A 23192-nucleotide genomic window follows, 5' to 3' on the forward strand; every position below is an offset into this window, starting at 1 on the left:
ATTCTGCAGAATAGCAAACTGCAGAGCAAGCATCTGTTTAAATTTTAAATAAATAAATAAATAAAAGGCTCCCAAAGTGAAATGATTGAACCTTGTTTGTACATGTGGAAAATCAATGCAACAAATAGAAACATTATGTCATATCAAGCAGCTACAATGTTAAAATATCTGTTGCTGTAGATACTATAAAGTAGGGGTCTGCACGAAACGGATTCTGTGTTCCATTTTGAGCTCAAAATGAAACGCAAAATCAGGAGCCTAGAGCACCTTCCTTAAGAGGCAAGGCTACAACACCTGGGGCTTTTTAGTTTAGAAAAAAGACGACTGTGGGGAGACATGATAGAGGTCTATAAAATCATGCATGGTGTGGAGAAAGTGGAGAGAGAGAAATTATTCTCCCTCTCACAGAACACGAGAACCAGGGGTCAGCCCATGAAATTGATTGCCAGGAAATCTAGGACCAACAAACGGAAGTACTTTTTCACACAACGCATAATCCACTTGTGGAATTCTCTGCCACAAGATGTGCTGACAGCCAACAACCTGGATGGCTTTAAGAAGGGTTTGGATAACTTCATGGAGGAGAGGTCTATCAACGGCTACTAGTCGGAGGGCTGTCCAGCCTCAAAGGCAGGATGCCTCTGAGTACCAGTTGCAGGAGAGAGGGCACGCCCTCAACTCCTGCCTGTGGCTTCCAGCGGCATCTGGTGGGCCACTGTGAGAAACAGGATGCTGGACTAGATGGGCCTTGGGCCTGATCCAGCAGGGCTGTTCTTATGTTCTTATGTAAAATGCTTGAAACATTTCACTGAAACAGCGGCCAAACTCAAAACGTTTTGAGTGTTTCGAGCACCATTTTGGAGGGCTGTTGTTCCTGGGACAGCTGGTCTACCAATTAGGGTTTGTGGGCCTCATTTGGGTAGACCAGGCCTCTGCTCTGGATTTAGTGCGTCAACCTACCTCAGACAGGTCTACCTGTCCCATGAGGCAGGTAGACCAGGCCTCGGCTGCAGACCTAGCACACCAACCTGCCTCAGAGGACTGGTTTACCCGCTGACCCCAATCAGTAGACCAGCTCTCCCCAGAAAAACGGTCCTCCAAAATGGCACTCGAAACACCCAAAACGTTTCGAATCTAAGTGGGTTTGTTTTGTTTTGAGCTTGAAACAGGCCTTTTATTTGTTTTGTTTCGAGTTCAAAACACTCAAAATGGCCTGTTTAGAGCTCAAAAGGTTTTGCATCTCCCTACTATAAAGTAAAAAGGCAAAATAGCCACGTCTCCATTTGAAGAATGTAATCCTAGTGATATTCAGCTTGATGGGATTTTCAGTGCAGGGAAACATCTTCAGAAGCAAAGCAAGAGCAGTAGTGTCCAATACGGGTGGGGCAAGGGGCAGAAAATGAGCTGCAGGTGTGAATCATTCCCACTCTCCTCTCCCCATACTGGCTGCCTCCCTCTCCCTCTCCTCCCCCACTGTGACAGTAACCACGGTCCCAAAAGCACCTCAGAAACAGGGGTGGGGGAATTACAGTACTGTGCTGTAAACAGAGACCAGAGGAGGCAAGAGGTCCAGGCAAGGAGCTGCCCCATGGAGCATGCAGTAAGCCCTGCCTTGACCGTAGGCACCCACTGGCACGCAGAGAGCAATGGCTATGAGAGGCAATGGAGAGTGGAGAGAAATGGAGAGCAGAAGGAAATGGCCAGTGGAGGATATGGTGTGCGGAGGTGAGGTGACTGTCAAGGGAAATGGAGAGCGTAGGGAGATGGGGCAAGTGATGAGACATGCATAGGGGCATGTGAGGGCATCTAGGAGGGAAGGAAAAGAGGGAAGCCTGTGACAGAGGGAAGCCAGTGAGGGAGGGAAGCCCAGGAGAGGTTTGGGGTGGCGGGTGCCTCTGAAGGGTTGGGGAGGGAAAAGGAGGGAAGTGGTGTTTGGTGGGGAGAAGGGGGCCCTGGATGTGAGCCTCATGCTGGTTGGGGGCAGAGAGGAGTGGGAAATCGCGTATACTTAAGTCACGTTAAGCGAGACTGACCACAAACTCCCAGTTGCGGAAACTCAAAACCGTGGTTGGGAAATCCGCGGTTGGCAAGGGATGACTGTATGGTGATTTTGGTTAATCCATTCCTTGATCCAGGCCAGCTTTTGAACTGGGCTTTAGTTACTTGTATTCCAGTCCTGGGGTAGAGGCGGGGCTAACAAATAGCCAGTAGAAAGAGCACTGAAGGCAGACTGCACTTGCCTCCTTGTACATAATGTGGCTATTTCACACAATTGCAGAAAATTGGGCTAGCCTCCTCTAGCCTGATTCTCTACAATCATGAGAACCACCGGGCTCAGCTGTAAGCCTGGTGTTTCTAAAGAGGGTAACCCGCTCAAGTAGCCCGCCCCTAAAACCGGGTTTGCGGAGCGAGCACTCTGCAAACCCGGCTTTTTTAATCGTGAGTAGCCGTGGCGTGGCTCCGCACCGCAGCTATTTATAAGGAGACCCCTGGAGGGGAGGCAAAAAGCTGCCTCCCGGCTCCGGGGGTCTCACCAGGGCATGCTTGAACTTCTGGGGGCTGATTGGCCCCCGTTCCCCCCAGCCCCCACCAGCTCCATCACAGAGCCAGCAATCATGTGGGCAGCCGATCCAGCCGCCCAGGGCTCCCGCCCTGCTCATGTGCAGGGAGAGCGGGCTCTCGCAAACCGGGTCTCACTGATCGTGAGACCCAGCTCAATAGCTATTTCATTAAACTATCAGTATTCCTGATTCCACTTCACTGCCTTGTCCTTGCATACCTTGGTTTTCCTTGTGTACCCTTAACGGCTTGGGTCTAGGCTCTTTAAGAGAGTGCCTCCTCTGTCATGAACCAGCCCGCCTTTTACGGTCTTCTGGAGAGGTCCGGTTGTGGTTGCCAACAACTTGTCTGGTGGCAACTCAGGACCAGGCTTTCTCTGTGGCTGCCCCAGGACTTTGGAATATGCTCCCTGCTGAACTAAGAGCATCTCCTGGGGTGCTTTCCTTATGTTCTTATCAGAGGAGGCTAGCCTGGTTCTGGTGGAACATCTTGCTGTTCTCAGTGAGTTATACATTTAAATCAATCTGTTTATATTTGTTTGAGGCAGGGGTTGTGGGCCTTCCAGAGACCTCTCGTAATAGAATTTAGAGGAACATTCTAAATGGATCTTTTCAGTGGATTTAATTGCTTTAAGAAAAGAATATGGGGAACTGGGAATACATAATCCCACTAATGATTTCTAGATAATAACATGGCAGAAAGTCAATGTTTGTCTTGCTGAGTTTGCTGCTAATGGAGGACTTGCGCGATGTACTGCTTTAAAATTTATTTGCTTTTCCACAGTTAATGTTTTTTCTTTTGGTCACTAAGTGCTCCTCTTGCTCATAATTGCAGCACAACAAAACTGGCTAAAATGTGACTTTGGTTACTCAATTTAATGTTTGCCAATGTGCTTGTTCAGTAGTTCAGTGTTCTTCATCACCCCATAACTAGGGGTGTGTATGGAACTGGCTGCTCTGGTTCAGTTTGAGCCTGAACCGGACCCAAACCAGAGTGGGCCAGTTTGGTCCGGGACCCCCTCAACCCCCCCAGTTCAGTTCGGTCTGAGGGGGTTAACGATTTTTAAAAATTAATATTTTTATTACACTTAGCCCTTCTGGGGGAGTTGTTTGAGGCGGTGGGGGGTGTCTGCAGGTATTCCCCTCCTCCCACCAGCCTCCTTTTCTTTGGCCACTCGTTAGCCTTTCCCCCTCAGCGCGGTGGCTATTTTTGAGGCCCCCACACCTGTGCAGTGGGCCTCCGTGTGGCCTGGGGGTGGGGGTTGGTCTGGAGTCAAACCAAACAGGGGGTGGTTCAGTTTGACCCCAAACAGTCGAACCAAACTGGTTCGATGTCGAACACGTTTGATATCGAACCTGTTCGCACATCCCTATCCAGAACAAAAAAGCTGGCTAAAATGGAATCCTGCTTCACCCATGAGTAGCATTTTGTTAAATCACTCGACTTTTTGCACAGAAGCCAGGAAAGAGTTTTGTAGATAAATAATTAATTGAAGCTGCAGTGGTTAGCTGATTAATTGGTTAGATTGATTTAAAGCAATTTTATTGGGCTAAAACAGTTTCCCTGGTTAATCAGTCAGCAGATTTTGAAATACTTTATATTGGTTTTAATAGAAATACTGATAAAAAATGACAGTTGGTAAATGACCATTTTAGAAAATGTGTCCCCCCCTTTTTTTAGAAGAGAAGAGAAGGAGAAATGCCTCTTCTGAGATGATGATTGCTGCAACATCTTCTCCTTAGAAGAGAAGGAATACCTAAGAGGATGCCTACTGCAACATCTTCTCCTTAGAAGAGAAGAAGGAATGCCTCTATGCTTGCTGCCAGATCTTCTTTTTAGAAGAGAAAATGGAATACCTCTTTTAAGAGGATAGCTGTTGCATCATCTTCTCCTTAGAAGATAAGAAGGAATATTTCTTCTAAGAGGGTGCCTGCTGCCAGATCTTCTCCTTAGAGGAGAAGAAATGCTTCTTCTAAGAGGATGCTTACTGCATCATCTTCTCCTTAGAAGAGGAGTGCACCTCGCACTCCCAGGCAATCCGCACTTCTCTAAAAGAGGCATTCAATGTTCTCCAAGCAGTGCTGATCTCCAGAGGCCAGGATGATGCATTCCAACCTCCGGATATCTCACACTGCACTGTGCGATGAGCACGTTGCATTGGGGGAATCCCCCAGAAGCAGGGTGCTCTAGGCACGCAACTCGAGCACCCTGGCTAAAGGCCAAGGTTTAAAGTAGGGCAAGGTGAGCAGGCAGCACCAGGATCCGCAGATATCCTGGCGCTGCACACGAGTATCCTAACCCAGGCTAGCCTGTTCTAGCCTGGGTGAGGCTGCTTGTGAGAATAGTCTTGAGGAATACCTCTTCTAAGAGGATGCCTGCTGCCACATGTGTGCATCATCTATAAGCAAAGGAATGCTTTATTCAGTCAAATAATTGTTTCTTCTCACATGCCAATGAATGCAAATGGAATCAACTAATTAATCAACATGATTCAATTGCTGATGGTTTAACCAAAATTTCTTTAACCAGGTCACAGCCCTTATTGAAAATAGATCATATGAAGCCAGGTTCATAAACAGCCACATGTTTACTTGCCTGTGGTGAGTAAAATTAGTCTCTGGGACCCACTCAGCCTCCTTTTCAGGCTGTTGATGTGCTACAGACGACTTACATGTGGGTAGATGGACTAGTAAGCACTTTTTCTTTTCTAGTATCTGCTGTGAATTCATTTGCAGGGCTAAGCTACTTTATACTGCAACTATTAGTTCAGGGTTTCTCAAACTTGGGTTCCTGGGTGTTGTGGGACTACAACTCCTATCATCCCCAGCAACATTGTGGCTGGGAATGATGGAAGTTGTAGTCCAACCACGACTTGGTATAAAGCAGTTTCCTATGTGCCTATGTTTGCACTAGTGCAGCATTAGTTGGGATGTCAGCCATAAACATGTCTTGCTACTGGTTTATAGAGAAAAAAATGCTAATTTATCTACCGTTAAGCAAACAACAGAGTACAAATTAAAAGGCAAGAGGTCCAAAGCAGTAGAAGTTTCTGTATATAAATACACTTGTTTGCAACATATATCTCACTTATGAACAGGAAATAATGAGGTCATTCACACAATCAGAAACTATGTTCAAACCGGGTTTGGGAGCTGTGTGTGCTCCCAATTTTCTGTTGTGTGGAAGCAAGGTAAGAGGAAAACCTGGGTAGATTTCCCTTCTGCCTTGCTTCCACACAATCACTTCTACTCAGGTTTTCCTCCTACGTTGCTTCCACACAACCAAAAATTAGGAGCACACACAGCTCTCAAAACAGGGTAGAACGCAATATGTTGTCACACAACCCAATGCGGTTCTCACCACCTTTCATTTCAGGAGGAGGTTCTGTCGGCCTCACCAGAAAGCATCCCAGCCCAGTCCTTGCAAGTGCCTAGACGGTCTTATTTGTGAAGAAGTCAAACAGCCATTTGATTTCGGTCTAATGTGCTGGATCCTTTTATGTGAAGTCAGATCAAAAGCAGAGACTGACACTCAGAGCCTTGCTGCTGCTATCTCTGTGTTAGAAGCACACCCCCGCAAAACAGTAGGAGATCGTGTGCTGTGTGGTGACACGGCACTACCTTGTGTTCAAGGCACATCTGAGCCTGCTGTTCAAAGCTCTTCTGAACACACCAGCTTCCGTCTTTGGGAAAGGCAGGGAATGGTTCTGTGCTGCACTATAAAGTATGCTGTATCCTTTGCACCAAACAAAAATCTGCACAAAGGTAACCCAAAGCAGAAATCTGCAAATTAACCCCCCTCTGTATGCATGTGGGGCATGATTATTTAGATGCAAATGTTTTACAACCAGAAGATTTGATCCCTGTGGCAATCTAAGGAGCGATGAGACAGCAGTCCTGTTCAGATAGCAGGGTTCTTCACATGACGCTAAACAGCATCCAGTCAGGTTTGGGGAGCCATGTCCACGCATAAGAAAATCCCTGCTGGATCAGGCCCAAGGCCCATCCAATCCAGCATCCTGTTTCACACAGTGGCCCACCAGATGCCACTAGGAAGCCCACAGGCAGGAGCTGAGAGCAGGCCCTCTCTCCTGCTGCTACACCCCTGCAACTGGTATTTAAAGGCATCTTGCTTTGGGGGCTGGAGGTGGCTTATAGTCATCAGACCTGTCCTCGATGAATTTGTCTATGCCCCTTTTAAGCCACCTAGGCTGGACTCCCAATCAGCGGTCATGTGTTTGAAAAGATCAAGGCAGGAGGAGGGGAGCATGATCGTGTGGGAGGCAGGAGCTGGGTAGGGCAGCTTTTCATCCACCCTCAATAAAATGCTGGGAACAGAATGTGGTTGGGCACATCCATCTTATGCCCATCCTACCCAACTCTCCACTCCCACATGATTACTCTCCCCTCCTTCTACCTTGCTGCTTGGGTTCTCACGATTACCAATAGGGAGAGCACACGACTCTCCAACCGATGCTCCTCCGACCTTGTTTCGGGTCCTGTGAACAAACCTATTACATTGCTCCTGCACTCAGGATTCTGCACACGAGCATCGTTTTCTGTGAATGACTGGACTTGCCTTCATTTCAAATGTGAAGCTGGGTACAGGCCTCCACAAAGGCATGGTATGGTTAGGAAGTGTGCTGCCCTACCTGCGATCAACATAACAAGGTCATTCTCATGACCTGCCCTACCAGGGCAGGAGAGCTGTAACCCAGATAGGGCTAGCCATGGGAACTGCCAGGATGGGTATCGGTATTGACAATCCCCAACCAGGTAGCCTGGTTTTTAAACCCCGGGTTAAATGTGAGGTCGGAGGAAGCGAGCGTACCTTCTACCCTACTCACCAGCTGTGTGAATGCTTGGGCTGCCTGCAGCCTGAGGGGCACAGAGCCAGGTGGCTAGAGTATCTGGTGGTGGAGAAACCCCCTAATGTGCCATGCTTCTCATGCAGTGCATTGTGGGATGCCGGAGGACCTCCTCCTCTGGCTCCCGGCTCCGCCAATCACTGTGCTGTGGCAAGCAGCAGAGCCCTCAGCTTGAGAGTAATCATGTCACCCCACGGCCAGGGGCAAAACATAGTTTTGGAGTGTTCCCCTTGCATCCCATCCCCCTTGCAGCCCCAGGTAGGAGCCTGCCTACCTGCCAGCCCTCCCCAACCCTGGGTGGGTTGGTCATGCGTACGGCCTCAACATTTGAACAACTGTACCTTTGTACACAGTACAGATATTGTATGAGTGTTGAACATAACACGTGAATAGGGCTAGTATCACTGCATTCTGCACAGATGAGAACATTAGCAATACTCAACATGTATGTGATGCATCTCTGTTCTCTAAAGTAGGGCAGATCCATTGTTATTCACATGCCCCCAGGAAATTCCATGAAGTTGCCTTATACTGAGTCACACCTTTAGCCTGTCTATAGCTTCAGACTGGCAGCAACTCTCCAGGATTTCAGGCAGGGATATTTCCCAGCCTTTCTGGGAGGTGCCAGGGATTGAACCATGGGCCCTCTGCATGCAATACAGGCACTCTACCACTGAGCTACATTGCACAAGTGCTTCCTTGGCCTGGATGTCATCCACTCTCCATTGTTTGTGCTGAATTTCCAGAGCCGCAGAGAGGTCACCCCAGAGCCTGGGGCAAAACATAGTATTGGGGGATTCCCCTTGCATGCCCCCAAATGCTGGAAGTAGAAAACAATGAGGTCATTTGCACGATATAGTGCTATGACATGGTATATCCGGCATTAAAAAGTTGCTGTTTTTTTCAGGTTGTTAGTTTTCGTGAGACTGCTCCCTCCCTGCTGTTTACGTTTTGAAAGCGATTTGCCTGAACTGAGCAGCTAACCTGGAAAGCGCCCTGGCCAGTGTTTCTTGTAACAGGGATTCCCAGATGTGGTTGACTACAATGTCCATCATCCCCAGCTGAAATGGCCTTTGGCTAGGGATTATGGGAGCTGTAGTGAGCACCATCTGGGAATCCCTGTTTTGTAAAACATTGGTCCTAGCCCAGAAAGGTTTAAGACTATCACTCTAATACAGATTTCACTGAACCCAGATTTCTGGTAGCATTCAGAGAAGGCTAGGAACTGTCATCTGAACAGCTCAGAAGAACAGCAGTAAAGTACATTTCTTCCAGACAGCCAACCTTAAATAATCCTAAAGCCCTAGCCATGCAGGGAAATCATAACATAGTAAACAGCCTCATGTTGTGCCTCTAAAAAATGGATGAAGCTGAGCTACTTTGTGCAATTTTTCCCCCCTCATAGCAGGGAAATGGACGCAGCAAGGACACTAATAGATGCCATTTGCTGTTATCACGGGCTCTCCCCAGAAAACACCAGCTGAGCCAAAGATAAACAGCCAAAAGTCCAGTAAATATAAAATTGCCTTTGGTCCAGTTTCCAAGCCTTGGAATACTCAAACTCCAGGGAGAAATCCAGATAAGGATTTTGAAAACTTTCAAAATTCTCATCTGGATTTCTCCTGGAGTTTGGAGTTGAGCATTAATTGATCTTGTTTCTTAAGTGGAGCCGATGCATTAGGAATTTGCCTTTGTTTTATTCTTCATTTTTGAGGGCTGTACAAGCACTGCACACACATACACACACACAGTTTCCCGCAGTTTTCAGCTGGTTCATAAGCCCATTCATACATTATGTTGTACAAGTGTGCAGATGTCTGTACAACCATATATGTGTTTGTGTTAATGAATGCACCTGTATTCATGTTAGAAGTGAACCTGGATAGAGACCCCTCAAATGCATGGTTCAGATAGGAAGTGTACTGCTGTGTGTGTGTTCAACACAACATGTGAATGTCTGTACCTGTGTACAGATCTGTACACTGTATACTCATTGTACAAGTGTTCGACATAACTTGTGAATGGTACTCATGTCTTCCCATGTGCAACAATGAGGCTCTACATGTGCACATGTAGTGTGCACATGCAACAATCTACATGTGCACACTGTAAAACACAACAAAAAAGAGGCAACTTTGATGAGCCTATCAAGATTGCATCCAGAGTCCTTTGGCAGAGAATGTGCATGTGCTGCACCTGTACGTATCATGTGCAAAAAAGAATCATGATGGAATCTTGCATACAATCATATTGTGAGTGCTTTCTTTTTCTTTTTAATGTATTTTACACACTTTTGTTATCCCATCGGGGACTCATTCAGACTCTCCACCGCACAAGAGTGCTGCCTGAAGCCACCTTTCTCTTGGTTAAGACATGAGATAATGGAGAAAGTCAAGGCTATCTTCACAGCTGCACCACTACACAAAACCTTACAATAAAAGTTACACATCCTTGCTTTGAAGACACGGTTTCCACTTAAATTGGGTCATGGCTAAATGTGATGCCGTCGATATTCAGCCGGGAACCATGTAATGGGAAAGCAAGAGGAGGTCTTGAGAAAATGAAAAAGAGATGAAGGGATCTTAATGGCACATCACTTTGCTGTCATTAAAGACGTTGAAGCTTTGCAGGTTTCATTGTGAATTATTTACTTCTTGGGCTCATTTCTGCTTATTACTAAAGCAGCTGGGCACTTTAATTACAGAAAATTAGCACATGAGAGCAATACCCCAAACAACCTTAAACAAAAATCATTCAGCCTGGCACCTAATTCAAGCTTCTTTTTCTAAAGAAATACAGTACAAGGGGACCAGGATGTGTGAAATTGTGCCCCTATCCTACAGCCAACTTGGGAACCATGTCCCTCAGCTCCCTAGACATCTCCCCATATACTCCCAATTCCCCTTCCTGTTTACTTCTTTCAACCAATGCACTTCCTGTCCCTGAGTTCCATGTGAGACTTTTCCTCCAGCCCATGCTAACCTTTCTCTCCACTCACAGAAGCTTCAATATTTGCCAACATTCTGTGGCTGACCCTTCTCGGTTAATATGTCAGGAAACTCTTCTGTGACATCACTGCAGTCTGGGCAATGGCTGGGAAGTTCTCACAGACAACACTCTCCAGCTTATCATTGGATGTATTTATCTTCATAGCCTGTTTTGTTCTAAAGATGAGTGACAGAATCACATAGATTTGAACAATACAGAAGTGGACAAGAAAGTACTGCTTTTGATGGGAATATGATACTGCAGAGAGATGTTGTGTAGTTGGTAGAAGATAAGACTAGTTATTTTGGTCTTTTTCTGCCACAGCCTTTCAATTTCAATTTGTAGATTTGTGTATTTTATGATTTTTTCTATTTCTTTTTCTTCTATTCTGCTATCCCCTGGTATTGCTATGTCGATTTTTTTGACTTGTTTTTCTTTCTTCCCGACTACAGTTATATCTGGTGTATTGTGTAGCAGATGTTTCTCTGTTTGTAGTCGGGAGTCCCATAATATTTTTGCATCTTCATTATTATTATTATTATTATTATTATTATTATTATTATTATTATTATTAATTTGATTTGTATACCGCCCTTCCAAAATGGCTCAGAGCGGTTTACAATTAAAACAAACCACTAAACAGTAAAGAGCTAAAACAAATTTAAAAAACAAATTAAAATATAACAATTAACAATTTAAAAACATTTTAAAACAACATTTAAACAATTACAGTGATTAAAACCCCCAAAATCAGGTTTTGAATTTTAAAATAAACCAGAAATTAAAAACCCCAAAATTTAGGAAGCTGAGAAAGCTTGGGTGAAAAGATGGGTTTTCAGGTTTTTTTTGAAAATTGCCAACGCATTCCACAATCTCGGGGCAATGACCGAGAAGGAACTTTTGAAGCTGCTCTGTGACTTTTTTTAATTTTTAGCACCAGCAGTCTGGTTTCCACCTTGGTTCAAGTGGAGCCCATCCCTTTTGTACAGGCTTTGCTTGCCCCAAAATGTATCCCAATGCCTAACAAATCTAAACCTTTCCTTTCGGCTCCACCATCTCATCCACGCATTGAGCCCCCTCAGCTCTGCCTGTCTTGCTGGCCCTACATTTGAAACAGGTAGTCATTTAGAGAATGCTATCCTGGGGGTCCTGGACTTCAATATGCTACCTAGCAGCCAAAGTTGGGCTTATATCAGTTTCTACATTACCTTTTATTGGTTTCTACACTGCACAGTAAATGTAATTAATTCACCAAATGACTTTTCCATGGTGATGTAAAGAATGAAAGGCACTTCAAGTAATTAAAGCTGCTTCCCCCGAACTTGGGGCAGGCTGAAATTCCCTCAGTCCCTTGGTGCGTGAAATGCACATTGAATTTACAAATACAAAGGAGGAATTAAAAGGCTTTCACTGTGACCGCCGTCAAAAGATTTCAATACACGAGTTGTACATTTTTCCATTCCTGTGCCTTGCGTGGACATTCGGCCCTTCTTTCAAGGAGCTTAGAGCACTATACACTTAATCCTCACCACATCTCCATGGGTCAGATCAGGCCGTGTGATAGCCTCAGGTGTACAGATATGCTGCAGTTCTGACTCACAAGTGTTACCGAACCTGTCTTTCCGGTCCCGCCTTCACCTTCTTGATCTCTGACCATTTGCAATCTTTTTTGTGACCTCTGATCCTCACTGCCTGCCTTGATTGCACTGGCTATTCCACTTTGTTTTCACACAAGGCCTTTGCCATTGGCTTAGCCAGTAGTAGAGCTAGGCCAGTGGCAGCCCGTGTCTGGCCGCTAAGGCAGCCCCACTTGCCCTGCCCCCTACGTCTGACATCAAATGTGGAGGTTAGCCACGCCCTGCATCTGACGTCAGATGCGGGAGGCGTGGTCTGGCTCCTGAACAGGGCCGCACAGCCCCATTCGGGAGCTAGATCGGGCCAGGGCTGCATTCGCAGCGTAGCCAGAAGCAGTTCTCCCTGAGGGAGAGCCACTCCTGGCAATGCTGTGAATGCAGCACTGACCATTTAACTTCCAAATAGGGTCGTGCGGCCCCGCTCGGGAGCTAAACCAGCCCCTCGTGTCTGATGTCAGATGCAGGGGGGTGTTGGGGCCATGAGATGCGGCCCCTGAGGTGGCAGCCTGAGTTCTTTGAACCCGGTTGCCCAATGTTGGCTTCGCCCCTGGGCTTAGCTGCTCTGATGTTACAGAGGGGCTGGGCAGCCTGGGGTCAGGGAGCTGGAGTCCTCCAGGAAGTTTGGGTTCATTTCTCCCCATTTCCAGTTATTACTCTGTCCACTACCTTACAATGGCTCTCAGTACAGAATAAAATAGACCGAGGCGGACAGGCTAAAGAGGAAAAGACAAGTGAAGGAAAAGAGCTAATAAACCCATTACTCTTTCCGTAAGACTAACCGTCAAAAACTGAAATACTGAAGACGTAGCACGCTTTACATACTTGGGTGCAATTCTGTTCTCTGCAAGGATGTCCTAGCTTTCACCACTGAAAATGGATGGACAGGATGAACCTCTCCCAAGGGATGAAACACGAAGGATTTGCTGCTACAGAGATCTCTCTTGTGGGGTAGTGTCTCACGCGGTGTCAAACACAAGTCTCATACAGATTCCCCAAGGAAAAATCACTAGGCTGAAGGATTATGTATATTGTATGATGCCAAAAAAAAAAAAAAAAAAGTGGGGGGGAGGTCTACAGCAGCCTAGAACCAGATCCACTAGTCTGATCATGCCTGCCAAGAACAATTAGTACTGCAAATGTCATCCATTAGTTGCTGCAACTCATGGATGCAAATTTTCATTGCAGATACTAAAAGCATTCCAGATACCCAGCAAAGTCACTGGCCTTGTCACTCACAAGGTATCTTTGCTTTAAGGAGAAACATGAAGGCCATGGGCACATGAACGCTGCAGAGGGTATAAGATCAGCCTTCACAAGGTGTGACCCACTAGGCTGAATGTGGCCCTTGTGGGGGATTTGAGAACCCTCCTGGTTTTGCTGACTGTGTGGGAGTCCACAAATGGGCATCTGGCAGGCTACAGAATGCATGGTGAATGGACTGTGTTCAGCTTCCAACAGGTTCCAGGTTCCAACATGCCGAGGTTGGTCATGACGTCCAAACCAAGATCCACCAATCTTGGCAGATCCTGATGTACTTTCATCCAGGAATGTGACATCTGTACCGTACTTAAAATCTCAGTTACAGTTATCAGGTTCCCTGACAGAAATACAACAGGATATGCCTAGATGGGTGCATTTGGACATCACAATGAATCTCGGCATATTGGCATCTGGACAGGAAGCAGAGGCTCACGTGGGGATGAAGGGGAGCATGCGCTTCTAGGGGTGTGGATGCTCCCATGAACCTCAGGTGCCTCCATTACTTGTGAAGCAGACCAAGCTGTGTTAAAAACTTGGTGTCAGCCACAGCAACAGTAAAATCAAGACATCCCAGGACACATAGGGTTAAACTGGCCATTGATTTCTGGACTAATGGAATAGCGTGAGAAGCCAGGGACACTCCTACACTGCAGCTAAAACGCAGCCTTGTTTTTGAAGGAGCGGAGAAAGAATGGTGAGAAACCACAGAATGGTAATGAAAGGAACTCCTCTCTCTCTCTCAGTCTTGATGTGACCAGGGAAACCCACTCCACAGGGCCTCCTCTCTGTGAATAGACACATCTAGATTCAAGTAGGGTACCTTATTATCTGCCCCACACAGATACAAATAAACTCCTCCCCTTATGGTTTTCCCTGCTGGTGGTTCTAGATTGTAGGTTCCTTGTAGGCAAATATCTGTCTAATGTTGCCTGTGGAACTGTGTAAGGATGGTAATGTGTAAGGATGTGCATGGATGGTCATATGTGCATGCATGAAGGTCTTTAAGAGAGCTGGTCTTGTGGTAGCAAGCATGACTTGTCCCCATAGCTAAGCAGGGTCTGCCCTGGTTGCATATGAATGGGAGACTTGATGTGTGAGCACGGCAAGATATTCCCCTCAGGGAATGAAGCCGCTCTGGGAAGAGCAGAAGGTTTCAAGTTCCCTCCCTGGCTTTTCCAAGATAGGGCTGAGAGAGATTCCTGCCTGCAACCTTGGAGAAGCCTCTGCCAGTCTGTGAAGGCAATATTGAGCTAGATAGACCAATGGTCTGACTCAGTATATGGCAGTTTCCTCTGTTCCTATTAAGTATTTAGGGCTGGTACTGACATTTTGAAAAAGTGAAATTTACATTTCAGGGTTCCTGCCATGGAGAAATTAAGAACACAAGAGACATTGAGGATCTTCTCACGATTAGCCCACTCTCCCTGCTGACAAGCAGGGTGGCAGCCCTGGGTGGCTGGATCGGCTGCCCACACGACTGCCAGCTCTGTTACGGAGCTGGAGGGGGCTGGGGGGAGCAGGGGCCATGTGGCCCCTAGAAGCTCCAGCATGCCCTGAGTGAGCACGCAGGGCATGCTGGAGAGACCCCTGAGCCAGGAGGCTGGTTTTCAACCTCCCAGTCGGAGGTCTACTCGTGACTAGCTGCAGCGCAAAGCCACACCGCGACAACTCACAAGCAAAAAACTGGGTTTGCAGAGCACTCACTCTGCAAACCCGGATTAAGGGGAGGGTTACTTTGGCAGCTTAACCGCCTAGAAGACACCGGGCTCAGCTGCGGGTCCGGTGGTTCCCACGATCAGGCAAAATCGGGCTAGGCTCTCCTAGCCCGATTTCGCCTGATCGTCGGAATAGCCTCATTATGTTGGGTTGAACAGGGACAGTTGCAAAAATCACCTTGCTAAATATAAGAGAGCCATCTTTTTAAAAAAGTGCCTATTTGCCCACTTAGCAGGGGATAGATGGGTACATAATCCTACTTCTGGTGGGCATGGCTCCAGAAAACTTTCCTGGGCCTGATGGGAAGAGTAACACACTCTGCATAAAGGGTTCCCTTGAGAGGACATTATAACACTTCATTACCACAGCATTAGCAAACTGTTACAAGAACCAAGTATATTGCATTTCAAACTAATGGCTGAATTAAAGCAAACAGAGGGAGGGAAATAGCACCTATTCCTTAATTTTATGCAGCTTATTTTAATTTCATTTGTATGCAATATTCACAAAGCTAGAAAAGTATGTTAAATTCCTAGAAATCAATATCCCAAGTGACCTTGTGGCTATTTATTATTAACTCTCAATATTCTTATTCTCACCTTTGTTTTCACCTTTGTAAGAACAAAGGCTAGAGGTGTGCACGGACCGTTTGCCAAAGTTTGGTCCAAATTTGAACCAAATTCAGACTGAACCACAGGTCCCTGTACTGGTTTGGCCGAACCCACCAGCTGGGCCAGTCGGGTCAACAAACCAGCTAAAACAAGTTCAAAGTGGTTCATGATCGAACTGCTCAAACCGGCCTGGTTTGTGGCAGACCCGTTCTCAATCGAACCGGTTCTGCACATCCCTGTCTAGGGCCACACAGGACCTTCTTGCTCAGATGGCTTTTGATATAGATTAGACAAATCCGTGGAGCATATGCTGATCAGTTGCTATTAAGTAGGATAGCTGAATCATGGTACCTCTTTGTCCAGAGACAGAGAACCTCTGGCTATCAGACACTGGGCACAATGCCTAATAACTCTTTAATTATAACAGCTAAGAGAAACCTACATCATCAAGAGAATATATTTGTGAATGTCAAGTACTAGACACAATCAATAGAGAATGTCTCTGTATGTATTATTTTTATTCATTTTTAATATCTAATATTCCACCAACCAATCCAGAGAATTATTGCAGCAACCAACAGATATGACAGACATCAGACAAATGTAAAATGACCCTAATAGAGAAGTAAACAAGAATGCACTTAAATACAGGCCTATCATCTTTATGCCCATCAGTTGATGTTCTGGCTGCTCACTGCTAGGGAAAGAATATTTTGTTGCCTTTTGCTGAGTCATACCATTTTGCTGAGTCAGACCATTCGTCCATCTACTGTAGCTCATATTGAGGCTGTTGTCACGTGCAGGCAAAACTGGGCTACGGAAGCCAAGCCCAGCTCTGCCCGCATGCAAGAACTGGTGAGATTGGGTGCCACCTAGGCAGTATTTACTTCATCAAAATAAGTATCTACAATCAAAAATGTTTTATATTTTAATTCTGTACACCGCCTAGATATTTTTATACTAGGCGTATATAAATTCAATAAATTTATTTATTTATTTATTTATTTATTTATTTATTTATCAAATTTATACAATAGGAATAAATAAATAAATAAAATATTGAATATAGGAAATTATATTTTAAGCTCCTTTTAGAGTTCCTATAAATATTTACTTACTTTAATGAAGTAAATACTGTCTGGAAGGAGCACCACCTATCATGCAAGTGAAATAATGTTGTAAAGTTGTGTGTGTGTGTGTGTGTGTCCCTGAATAATCACCAAGTAGGAATTGAACCCTTTCCCAAAAAGAAATCATTCTCTGCTATGTATATGCTCCTTTTTAGGTTTCAATCTTTCAGCTTTGCTTCTGCCTTGTTTTAGATTCTACCTTGTTTTTATTATACTTAAGTGTGAAGTGAAAGGAAGTAAAAATCCAATTATATAAATATAATAGGATTGTAAAATACACTTCTTTCCTTCCATGTTTATGGAGTGTTTGTGTGCCTACGCGTGTTTCATTATCTGTAGTGGCACATAATAATGCACATGTGCACACACTGCCTTGATACTGCTGCCCAGAACAAAACCCATTCCACTCATGCTTTAGGGAACACTGACGAGGTTGCATCATCTGCTCACTTTCTACATATCAGCCCACAATAATTAACCAATATAAACTGGGCCAGAGTGTCATGCAGCAGCTGTGTGCATCTAATGTCCATCCGTCTCCAGTTACCACCGGAACGTCTGGTGGCGACTCAGAACCTGGCCTTTTCTGTAGCTGCTCCTGGCCTATGGAATGCACTCCCGGCACATATCTGCAGTTTAGGCTCGCTGTCGGCCTTGAAGGGAGCCCTAAAAGCTTATCTGTTTGGCTTGGCCTTCCAAGGCTTGTAAGGTGTTGTTGTTTTCTAAAAGTATTTTAATTGGTTTTAAATGGTTCTAATTGTTTTTGAATTGTTTTAATATTGTTTTTAGCACTGTGTGTGCTTATGTCTTTTTAAAACTTGTTGTACACTGCCCAGAGCCTCTGGAATGGGTCAGTAAGTAAGTAAGTAAGTAAGTAAGTAAGTAAGTAAGTAAATAAATAAAGTTGCCAACCCTTCCAGGATTGTCCTGCTCTCTCCAGGTATCGGCATCCATCTCCAGATGACTATTGAAAGCCATTTGGAGATTTGAATGGCTTGGTGAAAAACACTGGGGGTAGGGTTTGGGATTGTTGTTGTTTTTTTGGGGGGGTCCAGGAATGCCTTCAGTCAGAGCTGGCATCACAACAGGGGCAAGTATAATGACCCAGGCAAGTGAAGCAAGCCAGACAAAAGAGAACGGAGCAGAACTGCCTTGTTAGGAGTACCATCTCCCTCAGGGGTGGACCTTCCATGAATCAAGGAAGGGTGGATCTTCCATGAATCAATGAGGCGGTCACCTTGGGTGGCAGATTATGGCTGTGCCAGCATGGAGGGAAGAATATTCTTTGCCATCGCTGTTGGAGCCATTCTCTGGAACGAATTGGGCCCTGACAGCCTTTGCTGGGAGTGCCTCTTCTTACAGTCCTTGCAAAGCTCACCAGGAGCACAAAGAGAGAAGCGGAGATGGCTAGCAACTTTCCCTCCCTCCTGCTTCCCATGCCCTTCTCAAAGCTTTTGAAAGCGGCCATGCTGAGCCCTACCAGGCAAGGTAACATTGTACTCTTTCGCACAGGCACCACAATGCCTTGGGCCGCCCTGATCTTCCGGGTGCAACACCACCCCTAATCCGTTTTGCAGTCTGCCAGCAATGCCGTTAAAACACTGGAGAGAGGGGAAGCAAAAAAAGATCACGGTACCTAAGATAGCCACCACCTCGTCATCCTGGATGACTTCTAGGGATCCAGAGACGACAAAGCAGAGGGCATCGACGCTTTCGCCGGCATGGTAGATGAGGTCTCCAGGGGCGCAGTGAATTGTCTGGAACTCTACAGCCAGGGCTCGCAGGCAACCATCGCTGGCCAGCCGAAAGGCCGGATGTTCATTGAAAACCTTTCGGTTGAGATGCACGCAGATATCTGCTCTCATGTCCTTGGGACAGATTGAAAGGACCTGGGGAAAGAGGGCACATTTCACCAGACAGTGAGTACAGCATTGAGAAAAAAAATCTAGTGAAATTATAACAACATTCATCATCATCATCATCATCATCATCATCATCATCATCATTATCATCATCATCATGTATATAGTGTTGAGACTGTTCGAAGTCCTTCACAGGCATTACTGTGAAGCATGGCTTTTTCTTCAAGGCACCCCTTTCTAAGCAAGACCCCCACCACTCATTAAGATCGTCAGGAGAGGTCCATCTTTGGGTGCCACCCATTCATCTGGTGTTGACTTGGGATTGAACCTTCTCAGTAGCTGCCTCTAGGTTGTGGAACGTGCTCCCCTTGGGTATAAGAGGCCTATCGTCTTTGGAGACCTTCAGGAGAGCTATAAAGATCCATCATTTTAGTCTGGCCACCTTAAATGGCGCAGCGGGGCAATGCTTGACTAACCAGGAGAAGGTTGCTGGTTCGAATTCCCGCTGCTACTATATCGGGCAGCAGCAATATAGGAAGATGCTGAAAGGCATCATCTCATAGTGCGCGGGAGGAGGCAATAGTAAAACCCTCCTGTATTCTACCAAAGACAACCAAAGGGCTCTGTGGGCACCAGGAGTTGAAATCAATTTGTCACCAAAATTTACTTTAATTAATAATGTTTAATAGTTTTAATTATTTTTTAAATAGTCTTCTGTTAGTATTTTAATTGCTTTTATTTTATGTTTTAACTGGTTTGAATTCGGTATGGTGAACTGCCCTGAGCTGCTTTAGGATGGGTGGTACAGAAATGAAATTAATAATAATAGTTAGCTCAGAATCCTTACAACTAACCTAAGGCAGACCAGCGTTATGATCCCTTAGAACTGTGCAGAGGCTGTATGATTAGCCTGATCACAATCCTGGCCATTATTGCATCATGCTAATGATTCAGAGGGTGGCCAGGATCACATCGAGTCAAAAATCGTTATCGGTTCGATCCATCGGGATGGGGATGGGTAAATAAAGAGCCAGCTGCTGTACAGAAAGAGGCTGCCAACTGGCAGCCACAATCAGGGCCGTCCCTAGAAGGCTGCAGGGCTGGGGCTGAGCAGGACTCCCCCTCAGCCACCCTCCTCCTTTGCTGCCACTCCTCACCCCCCTCCCTACGGAATACTCATCAGGGCACTCCCCATCATCAGCTGCACCCCCTGCACTCCCCATCAGCCGCTGACGCTGCTCCTTGGCCCACTCCCTGCTCAGTGAAATGAAATGGAAGGAGTGCTTCTGTAGGGGAAACTTCCCTAGTAGCTTTAGGGTTAATTTAGCACTAAAGAGTTCCATCGCCTCTCTCCTCCTTTAAGCAAAGAGGGAGGCGATCTAACTTCTCAGTCCTGTGTGAGCCACTACTACTACTACTACTACTACTACTTATATATCACTTTTCAACAAAAGCTGGCAAAGTGGTTTATGTAGCAAAATAAACACACAATAAACAAGATGATTCCCTGTCCCCAAAGGCTCACCATCTAAAAATAAACATAAGCAGTGGTGGCCCGTTAATGTGCCTCCGGCGGGGTGGTGGGAGGCAGCTTTAAGAGTAAAGTAATTCGGGACTCAGCTCTGCGGCAGCGGCACCTGAACGCTATTCGGAGCCACAACGTGCTGCCCAGCAGCCCCTACAGCAGGGAAGAGCCTCCGTCACTCACCTGGCTACTGGCAGGGGCTTGGCTCTGTGGAAGCCAGGGGAGTGGGAGAGGCGCTTCCCTGCCGTAGGGGTAAAGTGGCATAACCCTCCCTAGAAGGGCTAAGCGGTCCTAGGCCTCCAAATGCATGCAACTAAAGCAGATTAAAAAATGAAGAGTAGCACACTTCACCAAGAAGAGTTTATTATCCAATTAAAAGAAAAACAAGAGTATGCAATAAGAACATTTGACTCTTCATAAAGCAGATTGGAAGAGAGAGAAGTTTTCATCAACCATGCAACTCAGATTCAAGCAATACAATAAAGGAAAATAACTTCCCTCACGCATCTAACTGAACTGGCCCCTATCAGTGTTCCCTTTGGCATGAACATGTGCATGCACTCACATGGTTTTTGATGTCCGCTCAGTTAATTTTACATCCCGCTCAGGCTGATCAGGAAGGCCCCACTCTGAATGCATGTGCATGCACACTGCCTTGATACTGCCACCCAGAACAAAACTCATTCCGCACACAGATGAAAAAAAAATTAGAAAAAACACTGGTCCCTATCTTATTACTCACAGGCAGGGATCTTCCTGCTGCCTCCAGCCTCCAGACTGTGGCCTCCCATTTCCCCAGCAGCTTCTCAGCCAGCTGCTTCCTCAAGGCACTCTTGGGACAGAACAAACAAAAAGAACAAAGCTTTCTCTTCTTCTGCTGGTGACTGTGAGTGTAGTTCCCGCCCAGTCCTCTGAATTGGTCCCTCTGTTTTGATTTTCCCGGGCTTTCCCTCTCATTAGGATAGGCCCACCTTCCTAGCAGTTGCTCTAAGTGAGGTCTAGGCCTCCCTCAATTCCTTCCCGTCGAGGCTAAACATAGTGGTTTCTCCCCTAGGTTCTCAAATGGATTCCCAAACCCTGTTGGGTTACAATTCCCATCATCCCCAGACACCATGGTCTTTGGCATTGTGACTGAGAAAGGTAGGAGTGGTGGTCCCACACCTGGAGACCCAAAGTTGGGAATCCTTGCTGTAGACCAGGCCTGCTCAGCTTCGGCCCTCCTGCAGATGTTGGCCTACAATTCCCATAATTCCTGGCTATTGGCTGCTGTGGATGAGAATTATGGGAGTTGTAGTCCAAAAACAGCTGGGGGGCCTAAGTTGAGCAGGCCTGCTGTAGACAAATGCTGTTTCCATGGAAAGCAGGAGGTGTGGTTATGACAGTGTCCTTCATTGTAAGGCCCAGGGGTCAGTGCTGGCCTCCATCATCAACCCTAAGAGGCGATTCTCACGATTGCCAAAAAGCGGGCTAAGGCAGCCTAGCCTGCTTTTTGCGATCATGAGAACTACCAGGCTCTCAGGCGGGTCCAGTGTCCTCAAAGCGGGAAACCCGCTTAACTCGTCCTCCCATTAGTTGAGGTTAGCGGAGCGAGCACTCCGCTAACCCCGTCTTTTCGATCGTGTGTTGCCGCAGGGCATCCTCGAGCTTCTGGGGGGCACGTGGCCCCCGATCCCCTCAGCCCCCGCCAGCTCCATGATAGAGCTGGCAATCGTGTGGGTGGCTGATCCGGCCGCCCAGGGCTGCAGCCTGGATCGTCTGTGGGGGGTCGTCTGAAAGCTCAGCCCGCTCTCCCCACAAACCCCTCCCCAGCGAGTCTCACTGATCGTGAGACTCACCTCTAAGTGTGGCTTCCTGACTAATTATTTGTTGGGCCTGTATGAAGCTTTGGCTAAAGTTGAATTAGGGTTGCCATATTCTGGCCCTAATTTGCATATTGTGTCAATTGGCCTGCAAATAATTCGCATATTATATAAATTAGCAGGTGCACTTTCCAGTTGAGTTGTATTTGCTCTGGATATCTACCAACAATAGCTGGGGAAGTTCTCTTTGCCTGATTGTTTTCCTGAGCATTAAACACCCATCCTTTATATCCTAACACTTTCTAATATAGACTTTCAGTTTTTAACATTGTCTAATGAGCTGTGTGTAGTGCTGTCATGGATTCCTCACCAACTGCAGACAACCATCTCACTCCATTTTCAAATACCTGAATATGCCATTTATTGGTGAATAAATGTGCTATTTATTACCTTAAATATCCTAATTTAAATATGCTTTTTATTGGTGGAGGTGAAGATCATTAAAGCTCATGCTGAGGAGCAGTGCTGTCTCTGAGTGCATTTTCATTGCAACTAAATTATACAACTGACCCCACAAAACTGGCATTAAGGATTAAGGCTTTCATGCTTAAGCCTTGTCATGGTCACTATTTACATCTTGAGATAAATACATAAAATGTAACAACAAAATGACTATAGGCTTTAAAAAGAGCAGGGGGCAGGGGGAATTAATGGTGGCATAAGCAAAATTTAAAAACACACAAAATCAAAATAATATCTATAGAAAATAAATCTAAGTTTGACATATTAACAGCAGCAATAGAACCAAAAACACACACAACCCCCCCCCCCCAGCTTTTCAGTTAAGGCTACAATACTGTGTACACACTTACTTGAGAGAAGATAAAATTGAAACCAAGGGTACTAAGAGCCAGCGTGGTGTAGTGGTTAGAGTACTGGACGAGGACCGGGGAGACCTGAGTTCAAATCCCCATTAAGTCATGATACTAGCTGGGTGACTCTGGGCCAGTCACTTCTCTCTCAGCCTAACCTACTTCACAGGGTTGTTGTGAAAGAGAAACTTAAGTATGTAGTGCACTGCTCTGAACTCCTTGGAGGAAGAGTGGGATATAAATGTGAATAAATAAATAAATAAATAAATAAAATAACTTCTAAGTAGACATGCACAGAATGGAAGCCAAAGACCTTAAGCATTACTATACACAACCTGGTAGGCAGGCAGTGATTTACATCAAAAGCAA

General features: G+C 45.9%; 1 protein-coding gene across 6 annotated transcripts in view; it reads right to left on the reverse strand.

Annotated features, from left to right (window-relative positions):
* Positions 1–23192, reverse strand: part of KCNH5 (potassium voltage-gated channel subfamily H member 5) — a 277982-nt gene that overhangs the window by 40318 nt on the left and 214472 nt on the right. For all 6 annotated transcript variants that reach the window (XM_053287204.1, XM_053287203.1, XM_053287206.1 and 3 more), the window contains one exon: positions 18402–18654. In XM_053287204.1, coding sequence (XP_053143179.1) covers positions 18402–18654 — 253 coding nt within the window. The remainder of the gene's footprint in view (positions 1–18401; positions 18655–23192) is intronic.

Source organism: Hemicordylus capensis, chromosome 1, assembly GCF_027244095.1.
Source record: "Hemicordylus capensis ecotype Gifberg chromosome 1, rHemCap1.1.pri, whole genome shotgun sequence".
In the NCBI taxonomy this organism is placed as follows: domain Eukaryota; kingdom Metazoa; phylum Chordata; class Lepidosauria; order Squamata; family Cordylidae; genus Hemicordylus; species Hemicordylus capensis.